A 17,766-nucleotide genomic window follows, 5' to 3' on the forward strand; every position below is an offset into this window, starting at 1 on the left:
TCAGTACAGCCAACCCCGGCTAAAATCCCCACCCTGCGCGGACGATCCAATGGCAAAATCCCTGCCAAATGCCCCCACACCCCAGGGACTCTAGGTAAGGTCCATTCCCCTCTATATTTTAAGCGAAGATAAAACCACCGCATTCACCCAGCACTGCAGGGCCACCTGATAGGTAAAAACACGGCCCATTTCCCCAATTAACCCCAGTATTCCCCCGGACCTGGGGTGGGGGGGGGGGGGGGAGGGGGGTTACAATTGACTGGTGCACTAAGTTGACAGAACTTGTCTTAAAATTGTATTTGTTCAAGGCAGATCATGCTTCACTTTACCTCCTAAGCTGTGGATAAAACCCACTCATTAGAAGTTTCCTTACACATTATATTTGTCTTAATCTATAATTATTAGTCTCAATTGAGTAAATTGTCATTTTTTATTAAAAACAACAACACCAAAAGAGTAACTGATAAGATACTCAGCTGATTTAATTTTTTGTAAATAAAAGCCTTAAACAAATATTTAGCCAGGTTACTAAGCTTTTCAGCAATGTATACCAGACTTTTTTCAATAATACTTAATCTATTTTGAATAATTAGCCTTTAGATCACTCTTCACCAAATGACTCTTTTATAACTCCATAAAATGCAAACAAGAATAATTACAGTTTGGATCAACACGTCTCTTAATTTTATTTTTAATATTAGTCCAGTAATAACAGAGCCATCTGTATGCAATCCAATGTAAAATTAATGATAAATTAGGTTTTGCTCAAATCTTTACTTTCATTTCTGTGCCAAGCCCTTTTAAGTGCATTGAGTCTTTTGGGAGACTTCACAATATTTCTGGCGTTTAATCCCCATATATGGCTTTAAGTTGCCATACAAATTTAAGTCTTCATTATAAAAAATACTGTATGTCTCCACTTTAACCATAAACACACAATGAGAGGACAATTTAAAGCATTACCATGTGTCAGAATTATAGATCTTTCTTTGCATTTTATTTGTCTAAATGTATTACCGGTCTCTTTAGCAATATCCTTGTGCCTCTTTGAGTACTTGGCTTGACAGTTTGGTTTTTATTACATTGTTTTAAATGTTTTATTTGTACACAACAATGATGATGATGATGATGATGATGACACTATGCTATGCCAAAACCTCAACACATTTTCTTCAAACAAAAAAGGACAGTCATTTAGAATAACTTTTATTACATCATTTGAGAAAATAAACTCATACAATCAACGAAATAAACATGCATCTGTAAAATCACAAGTCATGTTATGTGTTCGTTAAATTTAACTTAATAAAGAAAATAAATATTGGTTGCAGTAAGCAATGCGCATCACTTCTAATAAACATTCCAACAGACTGAAAAATAAATCAACACAAATGGAAAAACTGTTTGCAAGTCAGCTAGTATCTTATTTTATGCCTTATCAGATTGCTATGCAAGCTGGAAGCTTACAAAATCACTCTTAAGTCTGTTGCCTAAGTAGAAACAAGAATGGACATCCTTTTCCTGAGGTCAAGAGAAAGTATCTTGAACTCACAACCTTGAATTTGAGGCTTATCCTCTAGACCACTTTCACCTTTTCACATTTTAATTTAAAGAGCCCAGTTTACAATATGGCATTTACAAGGATGTGCCCTATTAACGGATTTTCTGAAGTCTTAAAAATTGAACTGAACAAAATAGTTCTCCTTTATTTGGTCTGCCGATGCCATCTGTTTCTGTTTTTGTAGTTATCTCCCCTCCATAATATAGGAAAACCACTTTAAGCGTAGATAAATCCTTTACCATATTACCCTTTTAAAATATATGTTCGGATTTATTTAATAATCACGGACCAACAGATGACTTTTATCTTCAACTTCACATCAGTATGTAAGTCATCAAATATTTGAGATGACAAGATGTTCCACTGAACACTTTGTTTCCATCTTGCACTCATTTTTCCAAGGTAGGCGTTGCAGTTGTGTTAGATGATTTCCATGCATTGCAGGTCAATCCTCATTCAATGGCATTTTTGATTACATTCGGATTCCAGCGCCTGAAATAGAAAACAGAAAATACAACAATAATAGAAATTATATTTTCAGATCAATTATTTTAAAAGCCTGTACAACAACAGAAAAGTATTCACAAAACATTAAGTGCAACACCAATTTAAAGCTGCATCCTCATGGTTTTACTGTTCTGACACCTTTTTTATTTTTATCTTTAAACGAGCCAATTGGCAATTATTGTGCAAATGTATGGAAACCAGTGATATTAGACTGCTGACATAATATCAGATCACAGTCTTTCATATACAAGTTTGAAAATTTGGTAAAAAATCCTCCAACTAGTCATATAAGGTCACACATAATAGAACAGATTTTAATTGTTTGGAAAATATTTTTTTGCTATTGCTTTAAGCCATTTGATTAATAATATGTGTAAATTTAATTTAATTACTCCTTTGGGCTTTTGAAGAACGACCAAGAAGAACTGTCAATCTGTGAGAGAGCAGCTTTTAGCTCTGGACTACTGGTAAATTAAAAAATATGAAATGAAATTCATGTTTAAATTCATCTACAATGTTGATATTTTAATACTGTCCATCCTTGTTGGTTAATTGTACAAACATGCAGGTACTTTTGGGCTTAAACCAATAGGATACTTGACTGTTAAATAATTGTCCGAATTTCGAAAATAGTACAACCATTACCTCATCTGACTTTTTTCATTAGAAGAAGCCGGGAATCAGAGTCAGCTGCACCCCTGGTACCATACTCTTCTCTGAAAATGACAATAAGATTAAAAAATCTAAATGTCTGCATTTCATTGGCACAGTAAAAATGTCAGCAATTTTCAATGTTTCTGCATCACCACCACTGGTGGATATCATAGAATTTAGTCTTGAAAGAAATGTGTGCTGGTTTATGCGTTCAAACTCATTTTGTTAAACCGATAGAATGAAGATCTAATTTATTTAGAGAACTATATTAGTGAACAGGGCCGAGGCATTCAATTGTGCCATTACATTAAATTGTTCGATACCAACACTCACGGATATATAAACCATACATCCTTGGTTAAAAGAATGTAAATTTAAAATTATAAAAATTAAAGTTAATGATATGAAATGTAGGAGATAAATACACTGAGAAAGAAAGTCTAACCTATTATCGATCTAAGTAAAGTAAGATTCAGACTTATTTGTTATTACAAATAGATTATTTGTTTTCTTAATTTTTGCCACTGATCACTGGAGCTTCAAAATTGTTATTTACTATATTATAATCTGTCAAATGAAAGAAGACTTTACCCCACCCACTAAGAATTAATGACATTTCCAATTAGTTTCTCATTAGGGCTCTTTTAAAACTATTTATATATTTTATTAAAATACAATAAGTATAAAAATAACACTTACACACAAATAAGTGGTAAAAGTTCGCTCCTCATTCTGTCTTTGGACTAACATATCTCTTGGTTGTTTGAACATCTTCTTGGTCGGCCATGATGGACTATTTTCTTACGACCCGTATTATATCCGAGGCCATATCTTGATACTAGCCGAGGAGTTCCGATTGCAAGACCAGTTGTCAAACATTTAACGAATATCCTGAGTGTTTAAAAGCTCAAAGCTAAGACAAAACATACACTGAATGGGAGCCATATGTCCCACGTATAAACAACACATGCAACAGCATATTTTTAATAACATAACATAACATAGACATACCATTGATTGACTTGTATAGTAACCTACAATACAGTTGTGCAGAGTGATAAATAGTAAGAACATAATGAATTAACACAACGACCAACACGACATACCAAAACAATAAATAAATATTTTTAGTATGGCTAAATTATACAACAAGCTAATACAACAATATAGTTTACATCGATAGTGCTTGCAAACGAATCCGGTTTTTAAAAAGTGGGTACAAGCAGCAGTTATACAATATCCAGCTTAACATGTATGGTTACGAACTCTATAAACACACTAGATTTGTCGCATTATGGTTCTAAATGTCCGGTTTAGTTTTAAGAAACTGGTTTCATGTTTCAAAAGTATTTCAAACGAACTCTTCAATCCTTTTCAATACTTACTTTAGAATTATCTCATATAAATACTTATGTGAAAAACTACAGAAACAAGCTCAGTAGCGAAAAGTTTAAACATAAAACCCTATTAATGGCACTGGGTAAACACCAAAGACATATAACACAAAAAAGACACACAAAAAATCGCACACAAGACATATGGAACAACAGCACAAAAATCCACAAACAGCACAGTGCATATATACTATATAAAAACCTAGGTATGTTTATCAAGGTACCACCTTGGAACGGTCAGTAAAATGTAAATTTGCTGGGGATTTAAAAAAGTGTATGCGCACAAACCTCTCTCTTATCCCAACAATCCTAAATAAAGATAAAACGCAAAAGGTTAATCTTATCTTAGGTAGATAAAGTTGAAGCAAAGTACTTTTATAGAGACTTCAAAGGTCAGAATACAATGCTCATAAGGTTAGCATTTGAAATTCGTCCCTAACGACGTATAAATATATTTAGACAAACATCACCAGTCCCCAATAATTCGAAACTTTTTAAGTCTCTTCTGACAGGATTAGGCTAAGCTCACTTTGTTTGCGGAAATTTTCTTGTTTCTTTTTACTTTAACTGGGAATTAAGATAATAACTGTCAACTATTATCTCGGACAAAATCTCAATACGCCTATATATTCAAGTACAGACCATGTTCATTCAAAAGAGATTGACCTGAGCTTTTGAAGGTTTATAATTGTGTTTTCATTCCTTATGAAAGATCACATGATAATAACGTTCAGGGTTAAGAGCTGTTTAAGGAGACTAATATATCAAAGTATAAGCGCGTATAAATATGTTCTTTCAAGTGATAAGCCTGATGATGTATTTGCATTTTGTTTAACTTTAAAAGAAAAAGTTGCTGGTGGTGAATTCTACATATTATCTTTTTAAAGCTGTATTGAAGTGCTAAAATATTCGAATCCACTATATCTTTGAATGGGCTTCCATCTCTGAAATTTAAAATATGCATACATTTTTAGACCATGAACTTGTTCAAAACATTGTTTTCCTCATATTCTTTAGGTATGGTTTATTTGCAGTCGTTAACTGTATTCAATGGTTCCGTTGTTTCGTCTTCGTGTTACTTCTTTAGGTACCTCGTCATTTTCTTCATTGTTTATTCAATTTCACTCAGTTCTAAATCAACAGAAATGTTTGATTCGCCAGTTCCTTCTTTGTTGTTTCCATCATCTTCAAATGTACGATATTTCACCGTTAGATAATTTTGGAGCATGATTTGGCAGAGGTGGTATTTGACAGATACTATTACTGCAATAACGATAAATACACACACACCCGAAATGATTCCAACTAATTTTGCCACGTCGATTTGATTAGAGGGACCTGTTGTAGATGTTGTTTCCGGTGGTAATTTTGTAGTCCCCACTGTTGAATCTGATATGTCGGATGTTGATGGTTTTATCATATTATCATAAATGAATTCAGAGCCTGCATCTGCGTCGCATTTGTAAATCGATGTTCTGTCTTCAATTGTACCGTAAAGAATTAAACGAGCAGAAACTACATGACATTTGTAATCTGAAAAAATACAATATGTTGGGTATAACGGCTAGCATACATTGCTACCATTGCCGCTTAATCGTAAACGAAGGTATGTATAACCAGACCACTTTGACATTTAAAGCATTAAACATATTTCTTAGAATTAATAGTATTTTAAAAGTTATTGTCATTAAAAAAAATCAAGGAAGCATACTTGAATAAAATTAGCATTTTAAATTTCATAAATTATTACAAAACAATAACTTTCTTAGAATCGGAGTACCTAGATTTAGCTAACTCGTCATATGTCATAAACACCTTAATCTTGTTTACGCATAAATGTCTCGATAATAGTACACTTACATTGATTTTCAGTCTCTTTGGAAAAATTACATCCGATATAAAGATGCCAGCGACCTTCGCTGTCCTCTCCCCAAAAGTGATTGGACCGAAATGTTGCGGTAACTCCCTTTGCGTCGACCCCTTTCCTCCTTGGTTCGATACTGGCTAACTCTGATACAGTACCACTAGGAGATTTAGCCCAAAGTTTCATGTGATGTTGCTCTGAATAAACGAATACAATTTCAAACAAAACCTCTTCCATCTTCTCTATGCATGGTGATGTATCGCAGAAAGTATTGTCGTACAAAACGCGCACGTACCAATTAGCTGATTTGTTTTGGCTGTAATATACAATTGGCAAACGTATGACAGTTTTACATGCATCTAGACGCACGCTAAACCCAATACCTTTTACTGGTAAAGTACAACTCAATGCATTTCATAGCCTTAACCAAAAATAAATTATTAAATACATAGGCAATAAATAAAAAACAAACAAATACATGTGAAGTTATTGATGGTAAATCGCACATTGAAATTCAATATATGTCAAAACTGATATCCAAAAGTTGAGTGGAGAGTGACAAAGGCGGAGGGTACCATATTGTGTTATGATGATTCTTCAAAAATTAAACTTCACAGTACACTTTTTGTGGCCGTATTTCATTCTGGTGACTTAACGTACGTCATGATAAATATCAAAACGCGGCATAAATTGAAATTGTGCATTATTGATATAATATGTATTCTGTACGTTTTATTACAAAAATAATTATTATCAATAAAAGATATAAGAGGTGCTCCCAAAACCAACTATAAACATGAACACGGAACGTTTGAAAGATTTAAAATGAAATAAAATATCTTTACTAAATTAATGCTAAAATACTCACAAGGAGTCTTTTGAAAAATCAAGAGTTCTTGAACATAAAGGGGGTAAACGATTCCACTTCTTCCCGATCCGGATCATTTCAGAGTTGCTAGGATAACCAAAACCCAATCTTGGATGATCTAAACATGCATTATTAATAAATTCATATTTGATGGCTATAGTATTTAGAACTTATGTATTTAGTGATGCCCATCAACAACTAATCAAAAAAGTGTCATGCATATAAAAGTAGAACATCCACATTTTGATGCTAACGTACAATGTTTTCCAGCGCCGTTGCTAAGGAATTCTGACGAAGCTTCTATTCCATTATATCTACTAGATTCGACCAAAATATGTGTAATGTCTCTGACGGATAGACTCCAGCTGAAACACAAATATATAAGTATTTCGATTAATTTACTTATGGGCTTGTTTTTCTCATTACTAAAGTACAAAGCAATACTAATTTGAAACAAAACAAACTGATATAAGGTAATTTAATATAATATAAGATTTAATTTATATGAATGCATAACTAATTTTTCCTAGGAAGTAGAATTTGTAACCTTGTCTCTAACAATAGGGCGATCATTCCAGAAACAATGGCAGTACCCGCTGATTCACCACCAAATGCCGTAAAGCATCTTTTGTCATCATGTCCAACTGTTACCTGCAGAGAGAATTTGAAATGTAAAAGAATTAAGTAACTCACCATGTTAAGAGGGAAATTGTTGTCTCTGACTTTAGTCAAACGATATGCTGCTTGATTCTATTACTAATTTATCGTTCTAGCTTATTTTCAAAACGAAAGGGTTTTTAAGATAGAGAGATACTTGTATAGTATATGCATTTAGAAATGCCTTCTCACTAAGGTCCGGGTATTTATGAAATGTATCTAAATGCTATCTGATTTAGAAGATATATATGTGTGTGGAACATACACAAAAATATAAGAATAATGACATTTGACTCATTTTAAATCTGGCCAAATACAAAGTTTTAAATAATATATGTATATATGATCGCATTTTAAATAGGGCAAAAAGCGCAAGCCATTTAACACACCATCTTATCATCAAATCTTCTTCTGCCGTTGCAAAAGACGGAGACAAGTGTTGCTGCATTTACATGGCTGACGTCTGCGACGGACCCATTGACATCCAAACAAGCCACTGGTATGCTACCGATGTAATTGACCAACCCAGAACCGGGTTGCCCAGCAGGAAAGACGTACACTGATCCTAGTCCTTTTCGACCCTACCAAAACGAAATTTCTTTGTGGATAAACTTAAAGAACGATTATCACCATACACATGTAATCTGCATTAAAAATACTAAATACCTACTAAATATTGTTTACATTCTTTTAATATTGGTTGGACATCGAATTACTATATAATTTGGCATTTTGATTCATATAATAAATAAGGAATTATTACGAATGTTAATCCATCTTTCAAAACGTCTTCTTCATAAAATTGCGATTTATTGAACGGATGCTTTGGTGCCCAGCTGTTTGAATAAATATGAATAGCGTCAGGTTTGTGGGCCAGAGCTTTGGCGTATATTGCAGAGTCTATGTATGGGAACATCCAATATGCTTCTTGGATCTTCGCAATTTGTAAATCTGTCAGATAATTAGGGAATTATATTGATAATATTGATATTGAATTCATGCAAACGCCCTACAATTTTAAAAGTTAGTCTGACTTTAACAGTATAAATTCAAGTAAAGGGTTTTACGTCTGATCTTACATTTTGCATAATAATAATCTTACTGTTATTTTAATGCTAAATTCACTTAAAAATAAATCACAACTCATCTTATTCATTTGTCCAAATTGTATTTTGAGAAGTTGCATTTACAAGCTGTTATAAGTACTAACCTGCAACTTTTGCGTTATAAGCCACCCCTAACCCACAAGGAGTGCATACGTCGTCTGTTTTGGGACGAGCGATAAGTCCAGCACAAGCGTTACCGTGGTTTGTTATCACCGATGATTCGAATATCCCTGGCAATATCGTAGGAAATGTGTATGGAGTATCGTCAACAAAGTTGTAAGATAAATCTAAGTTTATATTGTCTTTTAAATATACATTGTTCGTATTTACTCCGACATCCGTAACGCCAACAACAATGCCTCTCCCACTGGCATTATGCTCCCTCCAGGAGGTGTCAATTTCAAGGCCTAGGTCGAAAAAGGGTGGACACAACTTCATGGAGTTCTGAAACAATTCCATATCATAATGATAAGGTTGCAATCATCAGCTTTGATGCAATAAAGGCATCATTTACATTTTGCAATGAAATAATCGGATAACATATAGATATGCGCAATTGTTTTCCTGAATAGAACAGTATGATATATTTTATATATATAAGATAATATTGATAATATGTAATGAAACTTACAGAGGGCATTTTCGTTGATGTTGAACTTTGTTGCTCCTCGCTTTCATATGCAGTCGCCTTCGCTATTACTTTCGATTCCGGGTACAAAATATAGCTCTGGGCGAGTTGTTGAATCTGCGGAATAAAAAATATAATGCAAAGCAGGAGTTTCGCAGCCGCTGGAATAAAATACCTCGTTTGAGTTGCTCAATCTAGAGCCATACGCACGATTTGTCTAATCTGTGGAATTAAATACTATGTTTGAGTTTCTCAATCAGTGGAATAAAACGCTGCGCATGAATTATTGCTTAATCTGTTTAAGATTATATTACTTTTGAGTTGCCTAATCTGAGGAATAAAGCGCTTCGCACGAATTGCTCCATCTTCGGAATAAAATGCTACTAATAAAACACTATGCATGTATGGCAAAAAAAGCGTGAAATAAAATGCTGTGCAATACAAGCAAAATATGGAAAAAAATGCTACGCTCAAATTGCTATTAAAATGCTACACCAATTGCTTGATATGTTGACTAAATGCTACGTATGTGATGCTCAATCGGCGGAAGACAGTGCTATGTATTATTAGCATAATCTTCTTGCATAAATCGCTTCGCGCGATTTGCTAAATTAGTTATATAAAATGCTTTTGATGAATTGCCCAATCTGCGATTTAAAATGAAACGTACGCGTTCCCCAAAATGTGGTATAAAATATTGGGCACAGATTGCTTTATATGCGGAATAAAATTTCATACATTTTAATACATCTGAATAGAACTCACTACCATCAAATGCAAGGACAATATTTCGTCTATGCCAATCTCTACTAACTGAAGGGCTGAAAATCGCTCCTAAATCTTTACTTAATCTTTCCTAAAAAGTACACAACAGAAATGCGACAAATTTTATATTTTCCGTAATTAGAACCTTGGTTTGATAAAAGAATCAGTTTTGCAGTGGTATTGATATACTGTGTAATTCCCCTAAACCTCGACTGTTATTCTTCACCTTGTTCGCATTCACATTCATAAAACATATCATATTAATAACTTTGTATTTTAATCTTTTTGGCGTAGCAAAAATGTACTTGTCCGATCTACTTTTTGTTTGTAATGATACAACATTGATTTTCTTCTTTATAAAAGCGTCTTGAATAAAGAAAAAATATATCAGCATATGGAACAATCACATCAATAAGAAAAATACTCATACCTTGGTTAAGAAGTTATAATTTACACATGTTAAAAAGTCCAAAAATGCCAATATTTGCTTTAACAAACAGCCCCCCCCCCCCCGATGAACAACTTCATCAAATGAACAATATTCTTTTAATTGTCATGGCTCCAAGTGAAAAGGTTTTAGAATGGTGATCGATACAGGTCCGGGATTGCCAACTTTGGCAAATTCAAGGGTTATAACGCTGGTTTTACTAAGTACTGCGGGACCCAAACCCCAGGTGCTTAACTGTTTGACCCTACCAACATTTCCCTAAGCTTGCATACTCTTTGTAATATAGTTTTGAATATTTGAGGGACAGAAATACCAAAGTTTGCTTATTCAAGGACTTTAACCGTAGGTTATCTATGTGCAGGGTCCAAGGTGCAGAACTCCATCACCTTAATGGCATTCCAGTTTGATTTTTTTTATTATTCGAGGTTAAATTCAAATTGAAGGGCCTTAATTCTCATTTTAGTGCAGCGTTAAACAAACCCCTAGATGCAGAACTTCATAAAACAATTAATAAAATCCTAAGTTTAAATGACTCTATATAATATAACCTTAGAGTTTTAAGCGACTCAAGTCCAGAAAAGCCATTTTTTGTAAATATGCAAAGGCAATTTCTCTGCTTTCACTAAGTACAGCGGGAAATAAAAGAGTGAAACCACGTTCAACGGAAACAAAACCTCAGGTGCACACATTCATGACCTAAACAACATTCCGCCTAGATTTTCCGGACTCTAGGTAATCCAGTTTCGGAGTTTTGAGCGACATGCCAATATTTGCAAATTCGATGGTCATAACGCTGAATTCAACTTAGTGCAACGGGACATGAAACCATAGGTGAACAAATTCATGAACCCAATAACATACTCCCATAAGCTTTCTTGATTGAAGGTGATATAGTTTGTAGTTTGAGCGACATAGGTCCATAAATGCATTTTTTGCTAATTCAAGGGCCATGACTCTGGTTTCACTTAATGAAATGGGAAACGAAACGACATGTGCAAAACTTCATCTAATAAAAATTAACATTTCTCCAAGGTTTTCTTTTTAACTTAGTGAAATGTTTTTAGCGATACAAGTTCAGGCGGAATCACACGTACGCGCGAAAGGACAAGGGCAAATATGTATGCCCACCAGTGTTACACATAATAAGAAAAAAACATTATGAAGCTCAATTGAGGATATACAACTGATCATCTACCGAATCTTCAATGACTATTTTTCAGCTTTTTCTTACGACACTTTAAAGGTATTGTCATTGTTTTAAACCCAAAATATTAAGCCGTATTCCAGTTATTGGCAAACGAATCGCGGAAAAGTTCGAAAACGTGTCAACATTATCAGATATGAACTATGGCAGGTAATGCACCAGTCAATTGTAATCACGCCCCCCCCCCCCCCCCCCAGGTCCGGGGAATAGCGGGGACTTTGACTTTCGGTCCAGCCAAGCCCGTGTAAAATCCCCGCCCTGCGGAGACGTACTGATGGTAAAATGCCCGCCAAATACCCCAGCCCCCCCCCCCCAAGGGGAACCTAAGTAAGGCCCATGTCCCCGCTATATTTGGCGTGAAGACAAAACCACCACACTCACACGGAAATGCGGGGCCACCTGGAAAGTAAAAACACAGCCCATTTCCACGGCTATCCCCGGTATACCCCCTGGACCTGGGGGGCTTGGTTACAATTGACTGGTGCATTATATCACGCGATTTAAACAGGCCAACGAACAGGATGGTTGAAGGCACAATGAATCCTCCAATACATTTATCGTGTACTAACATTAACATGTGTGTATAGTTTTCATTAGTTCGTCCAGTGTCATATGTCTATACGTTTTACGTATATTAACCGGGAGTCATCGTTTTTTTATTGGTACTTTTATCTTAAGTTTCATTGTAGGGTCCATTTCATAACATGTATTAAAGTTTAGTTACGCGTTATAATGTTAATCTACAGGATGTAAATGAATATATTGTATTCCCAATATGTTGCAGATGTGAAATGATGTACATATATTAATCATATAATTACGTCGACTTATTCAGTTGGCAAATCAATGCAGGTAGCAAGCTGTTTTTTTAATCAGAACTGCCATTTATACAAACATTGAAAATACTTAAATGAAGGACATAAACCAAAAATACCCTTCAATTATGTTTAGATCAAAGATGTCATTGTAACGCAATCCGACGTTTGGGTAATAACCGATAATACGGGCCAAACTATTGAAAGAAGTCATTGTGACAATATGAATGTGTGCTTTTTTTGTCTGATTTGAAATTGGGCCAAGTACCTTTAGGCTTACGAGGATTGCATTTGTATCTAATGCATTCGTATACAAGAACTATTGATGTTTTGAATATAATTATTCTATACGAATCATGTTTAATTAACATAACAATTTAATTCATTTCAATATACATCATGTACACGCCGACAGACACTCAATAAAACACACCAATCTATTAAACATTTATTTAAATTTTTAACACAATGAAAAGATAATATACCTTTTTGCAACTAATGATATGCACATTTTAAGGAAAAGAAAAAAGGTCATTAAAACAGTCATTGACAATTTTTCGTTTTTATTTTCGTTTTTCTGCATGATTATATTTAAAGTCAATGAATGACTTTAAAAATGCTTCTAATTCAATGTCATTTTATACACATGCTGGGTGAAAAATACCAACTACTTAGCCATTATATATCTAAATATCGCTTTGATCTATTGAACGAACCTATTTTAGCGAAACCAGATCGTATATAATAAATGTTTGACTAATCAGGTGTATCACCTTTTTAAATTAATGCGAGTGTCGTTTACATTACCCTTAAACATAAAGTCGCAAAATATAAAATCATTAAGCTCTTTATTGTATAAAATATTATAGTTCTAAGTTATAGCCAACTTACAATATTAGGGTCGTGATAAGCAATATTTCTAACGTAAGGTGTTTACCAATATGTTAGTTTGTCGTTGACAATGGAACCATTTTATTTGACTTCCTAGACTTAATGTGTAACCATATTTACGTGCGTATTTGATTGTCGGAGATCCGTCAGTTCAGTTGAAGTTAGTTGGTAATTTTTCGAGTCGTTTGTTGTCTTTTCAAATATAACGAGGTTGTCATTGATCTGAAAAAAAGAAATAGTTATTTCATTTTGTTTTAGATTAAATATCTATAACAAGATAAATGGCCTATTTTGAATCAAAACGGAACCGTAAAGAAACATTTCGAAGCATAAACTTACTATAGACGTGGCACAGGAAATTGAGAGCGGGCTAAATTTCAAAACAAAAAGAAGTTTCAAAATGTTACTTTTCTGTTTTGAAACAGTAAAGTAACATTTTAATTCACTGATCAATCTCTATTAACAGCAAAAGGCATTTAACAAAAACATTGTACATATCATGCATTTTATCCAAAAAAAAGGACTGGTGATAACGTTATGACAGACCGCACCATAAAAAGAATACCCACTGTTAAGAAACAGAAATCCTTTTTTTTCAGAAATCCTTCATGAAATATGTAAAAATTTAACACAAATATGTACTCACCCTGCTATCAAAATGGAAGTCAAAGCTCTCCAGTGATTGTGTTATATCATCCAAAAACATTTCCTCTGATCGAATCACAATTCGAATTGTGTCTTCATACGTAGTTTGCTCTGCAGCGCACACAAAACGTAAAAAATAAACACACAAAATAAAATTCAAAGTCATCTTTACTTAATTTGAAATCCGTATGAACTAAATGGTCTTCTGCATATGCGCCCAAAGAAGTCAAAAGACACAGAATATATAGCTATCAATCAATATCCTGAAATGATATATCATACTATGATTTGTCATTAAATTGGAATTGTGCCATTCTCGTTTGCCTTCGTTAATAAAGACCATATCCTTGTCTTCGTAATAAGAAGTAGTGATAGAAATTAGATTGACTCCATCGTCTCCATTATTTTTACCTTATTACAGTACAAGATCTTCATTTCGATACCAACCATTCATTCATCCATATCGTTAACAATGGCAGCAGCGCAATGATTCCATTTGCCTATTCATTGTAATAATTGCAAAACTGTTTGGAGACTGGAAATTATACGGCAATCGAGCCGTCAAGAGTAGTAGTGTAAAAAGAGGTATTCCGTGGCCATCTTTGGTGTTTTAGCGCGCTTAGCGGCCATGTTGTACGGTTTCCCGCGCTTAAGCGTCCATTTGGCGGTTTCCGGCGGTTTAGCGCGCTTTAGCGGCAATTTTTACGGGGTCTCCATTGTTTGGCAGTCATTTTCGTTTCAATAGAAGAGATATGAACAAAAGCATTGGCGTTCTTGACAAACAATACCTTGATCTGATTTAGGTGACAATAGACGTTTCTTGGTTCCTTTTCTACAATTATTAAGTAAACGTGTATTTGTTTTTCTTACACCTTTTTCTATATTACTGCACGGATCATCATATACAGATCATCATACTCTTTGAATATTTTTTTTGTAGTCTGCCGCTCCGCTGTTTTGCTATGAGGATGTGTCCCCTGCAAAGGGGTGTAAGCTTCTTTTTTGTTTTATCATGACCATGTATTTAGAGTTATTTTTAAAAGCACATTTTCAAGGAAAGTATATACATCGCTACAGCCATTATCGCTCATACCATCGTACTGTTAAAGTCATTCTGTGTTTGTAGGTCGCTGTGTGCGAGCATGAGTCGACCCCTGTTAAAGAGGTAACTTCATCGAATGTATTGACATGTCATCAATTTAATTGATATTTGAAGGATAAATTACTTTTCTCAGTTAAGTACAACTTAATAGAATGTCAAATATCATTCTCGTTTCATATCCTAACTGATGTGGGTGGCGTGACAATCACACCAGTTGGTGTAAGTATAATTACGTTGATGTTTTTCATTCGCTAGTTTTAGGTGAATTATTGTGATCGGTCTTTGTCAGTCGTCCGTCTGTCCGTCAACAATTGCTTAAAAAACATCTCCTCTGAAACTACCTAGCCAAATTCAATGAAACTTCACAGGAAGCTTCCGTGGGTGTCCCTATATAAAAATACAACAAGGATCACGATTGATTGATAACAGCAACAACAAAATGGCCGACTTCCTGTTTTGCTTTAAAGAGCATCTTCTCTAAAACTTCCAGTCCAAAATTCAATGAAACTTTACAGAAAGCTTCCTTGGGTGACCCTCTACAAAAATACAACAAGGGGTCACGATTGATCAACAACAACAAGCAACAGCAACAACAACAAAATGGCTGACTTCCTGTTTTGCTTTAAAAAAACATCTCCTCTGAAACTACCACTCCAAATTCTTTACTGGAAGCTTCCTTGGATTTACAGTTGGCTGTGCTGGAGAAGTCACTTTCAACATCTACTCACTGCTCTCTGTGGAAGCCTTATGATGTATAGTAAATCCTTTCCCAACTTTGGACTTGTTTTGTTTAAATAGTTTATCCATTTTTTGTGGATTTGGCACATACAACTTAGAGTGATTCATAATCAGGATTAAATGAGTAGCGTTTGAAGTGAAGTACAGTGGTGAACTTATAAATTCTACAAAATTGTCATTCACAGTTTTTATATCGAATTCAATCTTTTGAAACTCCTGTCTATTTAATGGCAAATAAAATGGGGTGTCGAACACAAAATTCCATTTCTTTCTTCGTTTTTTTCTTTATTCTTCTCAACCACGTGTGTTCACTTGCATTAACAATACTTTATTTGCATATATTTGAATAAATAAATACAGTGATAATTAAATCCTTATTTTTTACTTAAACATCTGTTTGTAAACTGATTTCATTGAAGCTACTTTCCAATAACCATCAAAATGACGTGGTAACTTCAACTGTACTTAAGGTATAAGGTTAATTATCAATAACAATATCATTGCTTTCATTGTCTCTCACAAACACAAAACGTTCCATTATTATTGTTCTTGAACTTGATCGAACAAAATACTCTAATTTCATTTTTCTTTGTGATATCACAAAGAGGTGCTAATCCATTCAAACTCCGATGAGGGGAATTATTGTAACTATTAACAATTTATCCATAATTTCGTTGATATCTTAACATTCTAAATATCATCCCACGTAGGGTACGAATGACTCTCTCTCTGCATAGTTTGCTTTGCGTATTAAACAAGTAAACTCTCTCCTTTTTCATAAACGCTTTTAAATCACGATTGATAAATTCAGAGCCTCTGTCCGTTCTTAACTGTATACATATGAACACTAAGAATATATTTGATTGCTGACAATACCGTGCTAGACTTTTTATTAACTAAGGGCCGAACGGATAGAAAACGTGAAAATATGTCTATAACAGTGAGAAGGTATCTAACTCCATCATTGTTTTTAGCAATGTTATCAACTGCCATTAAATCCATATCACCCTGATTGTTCATAACCGCCACTTCCACACGTGGTCTTTTATATGCATGTCTAGATTGGCGCTGAACAGCATACGTGCCATTTCTGTATTAAATAAGCAGTAAATACTCTTTGATAGTTTTGGTTTAATATTATTTGTAACTTTTTTACACCCAAAAAGCTGCCTGTGTTTTAAGAATCGAATTTATATTTGTGATAGGATATGCTCCTCCTGCGTTTTATCCATGATTAAACATGGTCATCGTTGCAAGTAGTTTATATTTATAATGTGAGACATAGGTTGTAAATTAAACTAAAGCAAGGAAATTAAAACATGTATACACATAAATACATTTATTTGAAACCTAACATGTATAAAATAAGTCAATATATGATCATACACGCCTATACATACATTGAAATACTTAAAGTAAATTATATATCCATTCTTTCAAAACACGCAAAAAAAAAAGAAAATTATGAAGTAATAAATATGACCAGTCATTTTACGTCGCAAAATTTCAGAGTTCATAATTTCTCATGTCATTTATTCTTTTTTTCAGGAAAAAACCCCAATAAAACCCATACAACATAGCATTTTTGTGGTTAAAGATCTTATTGCTCAACGCGATGGGCAAAAAAAGGCGATCTTCAATGCGATTGATTGTCAACACCATTCTTTTCATTTTTCTACATCACTGCTCGTTTTTCATTATCTGCAGAAAGTCATTGCTCTCTTACACAAGTTTGTGTAAATCAATGATCTCAGAGGGAATGCTTGAAATGCGTAGAATATCTTCCCAACTTTGTAGTATATTCCTCTCATTAACTGCGTTTAGCAAGTCGCTGAAGTAAAGGTCTGTTTTGTGTTCATCGTCATAAGGGTCTGCATCCATGATACAATCGTGATCTTTTAGAGATAGGAGATCCATCT

At 34.1% G+C, this 17,766-nt stretch overlaps 1 protein-coding gene and 1 long non-coding RNA gene across 2 annotated transcripts; both read right to left on the reverse strand.

Moving 5' to 3' along the window:
* Positions 1-1,204: 1,204 nt before the first annotated feature.
* Positions 1,205-3,546, reverse strand: LOC128239959 (uncharacterized). Its single transcript, XR_008261976.1, has 3 exons — positions 3,422-3,546; positions 2,714-2,784; positions 1,205-2,053 (listed from the first exon to the last, which is right to left on the reverse strand). It is a non-coding gene; the product is annotated as an uncharacterized LOC128239959 (long non-coding RNA).
* A 73-nt stretch (positions 3,547-3,619) lies between these two features.
* Positions 3,620-14,251, reverse strand: LOC128216083 (endoprotease aex-5-like). The gene is made up of 11 exons (XM_052922707.1): positions 14,009-14,251; positions 13,483-13,584; positions 9,243-9,356; positions 8,716-9,055; positions 8,269-8,456; positions 7,895-8,086; positions 7,396-7,499; positions 7,107-7,213; positions 6,849-6,966; positions 5,977-6,296; positions 3,620-5,649 (listed from the first exon to the last, which is right to left on the reverse strand). The coding sequence occupies exons 1-11, from the start codon at positions 14,171-14,173 to the stop codon at positions 5,228-5,230; spliced, it is 2,172 nt and encodes a 723-aa protein (XP_052778667.1). The 5' UTR covers positions 14,174-14,251; the 3' UTR covers positions 3,620-5,227.
* Positions 14,252-17,766: the final 3,515 nt, after the last annotated feature.

Source organism: Mya arenaria, chromosome 1 (assembly GCF_026914265.1).
Source record: "Mya arenaria isolate MELC-2E11 chromosome 1, ASM2691426v1".
Classification (NCBI taxonomy): domain Eukaryota; kingdom Metazoa; phylum Mollusca; class Bivalvia; order Myida; family Myidae; genus Mya; species Mya arenaria.

Coding starts and splice junctions, on each gene's coding strand:
- LOC128216083 (XM_052922707.1), bottom strand. CDS start 14,173: ATGACTTTGAATTTTATTTTGTGTGTTTATTTTTTACGTTTTGTGTGC. Junction 7,214..7,395: donor GCCCTATTGTTAGAGACAAG/GTTACAAATTCT, acceptor TTTGTGTTTCAG/CTGGAGTCTATCCGTCAGAG. Junction 6,967..7,106: donor CAACGGCGCTGGAAAACATT/GTACGTTAGCAT, acceptor ATGCATGTTTAG/ATCATCCAAGATTGGGTTTT.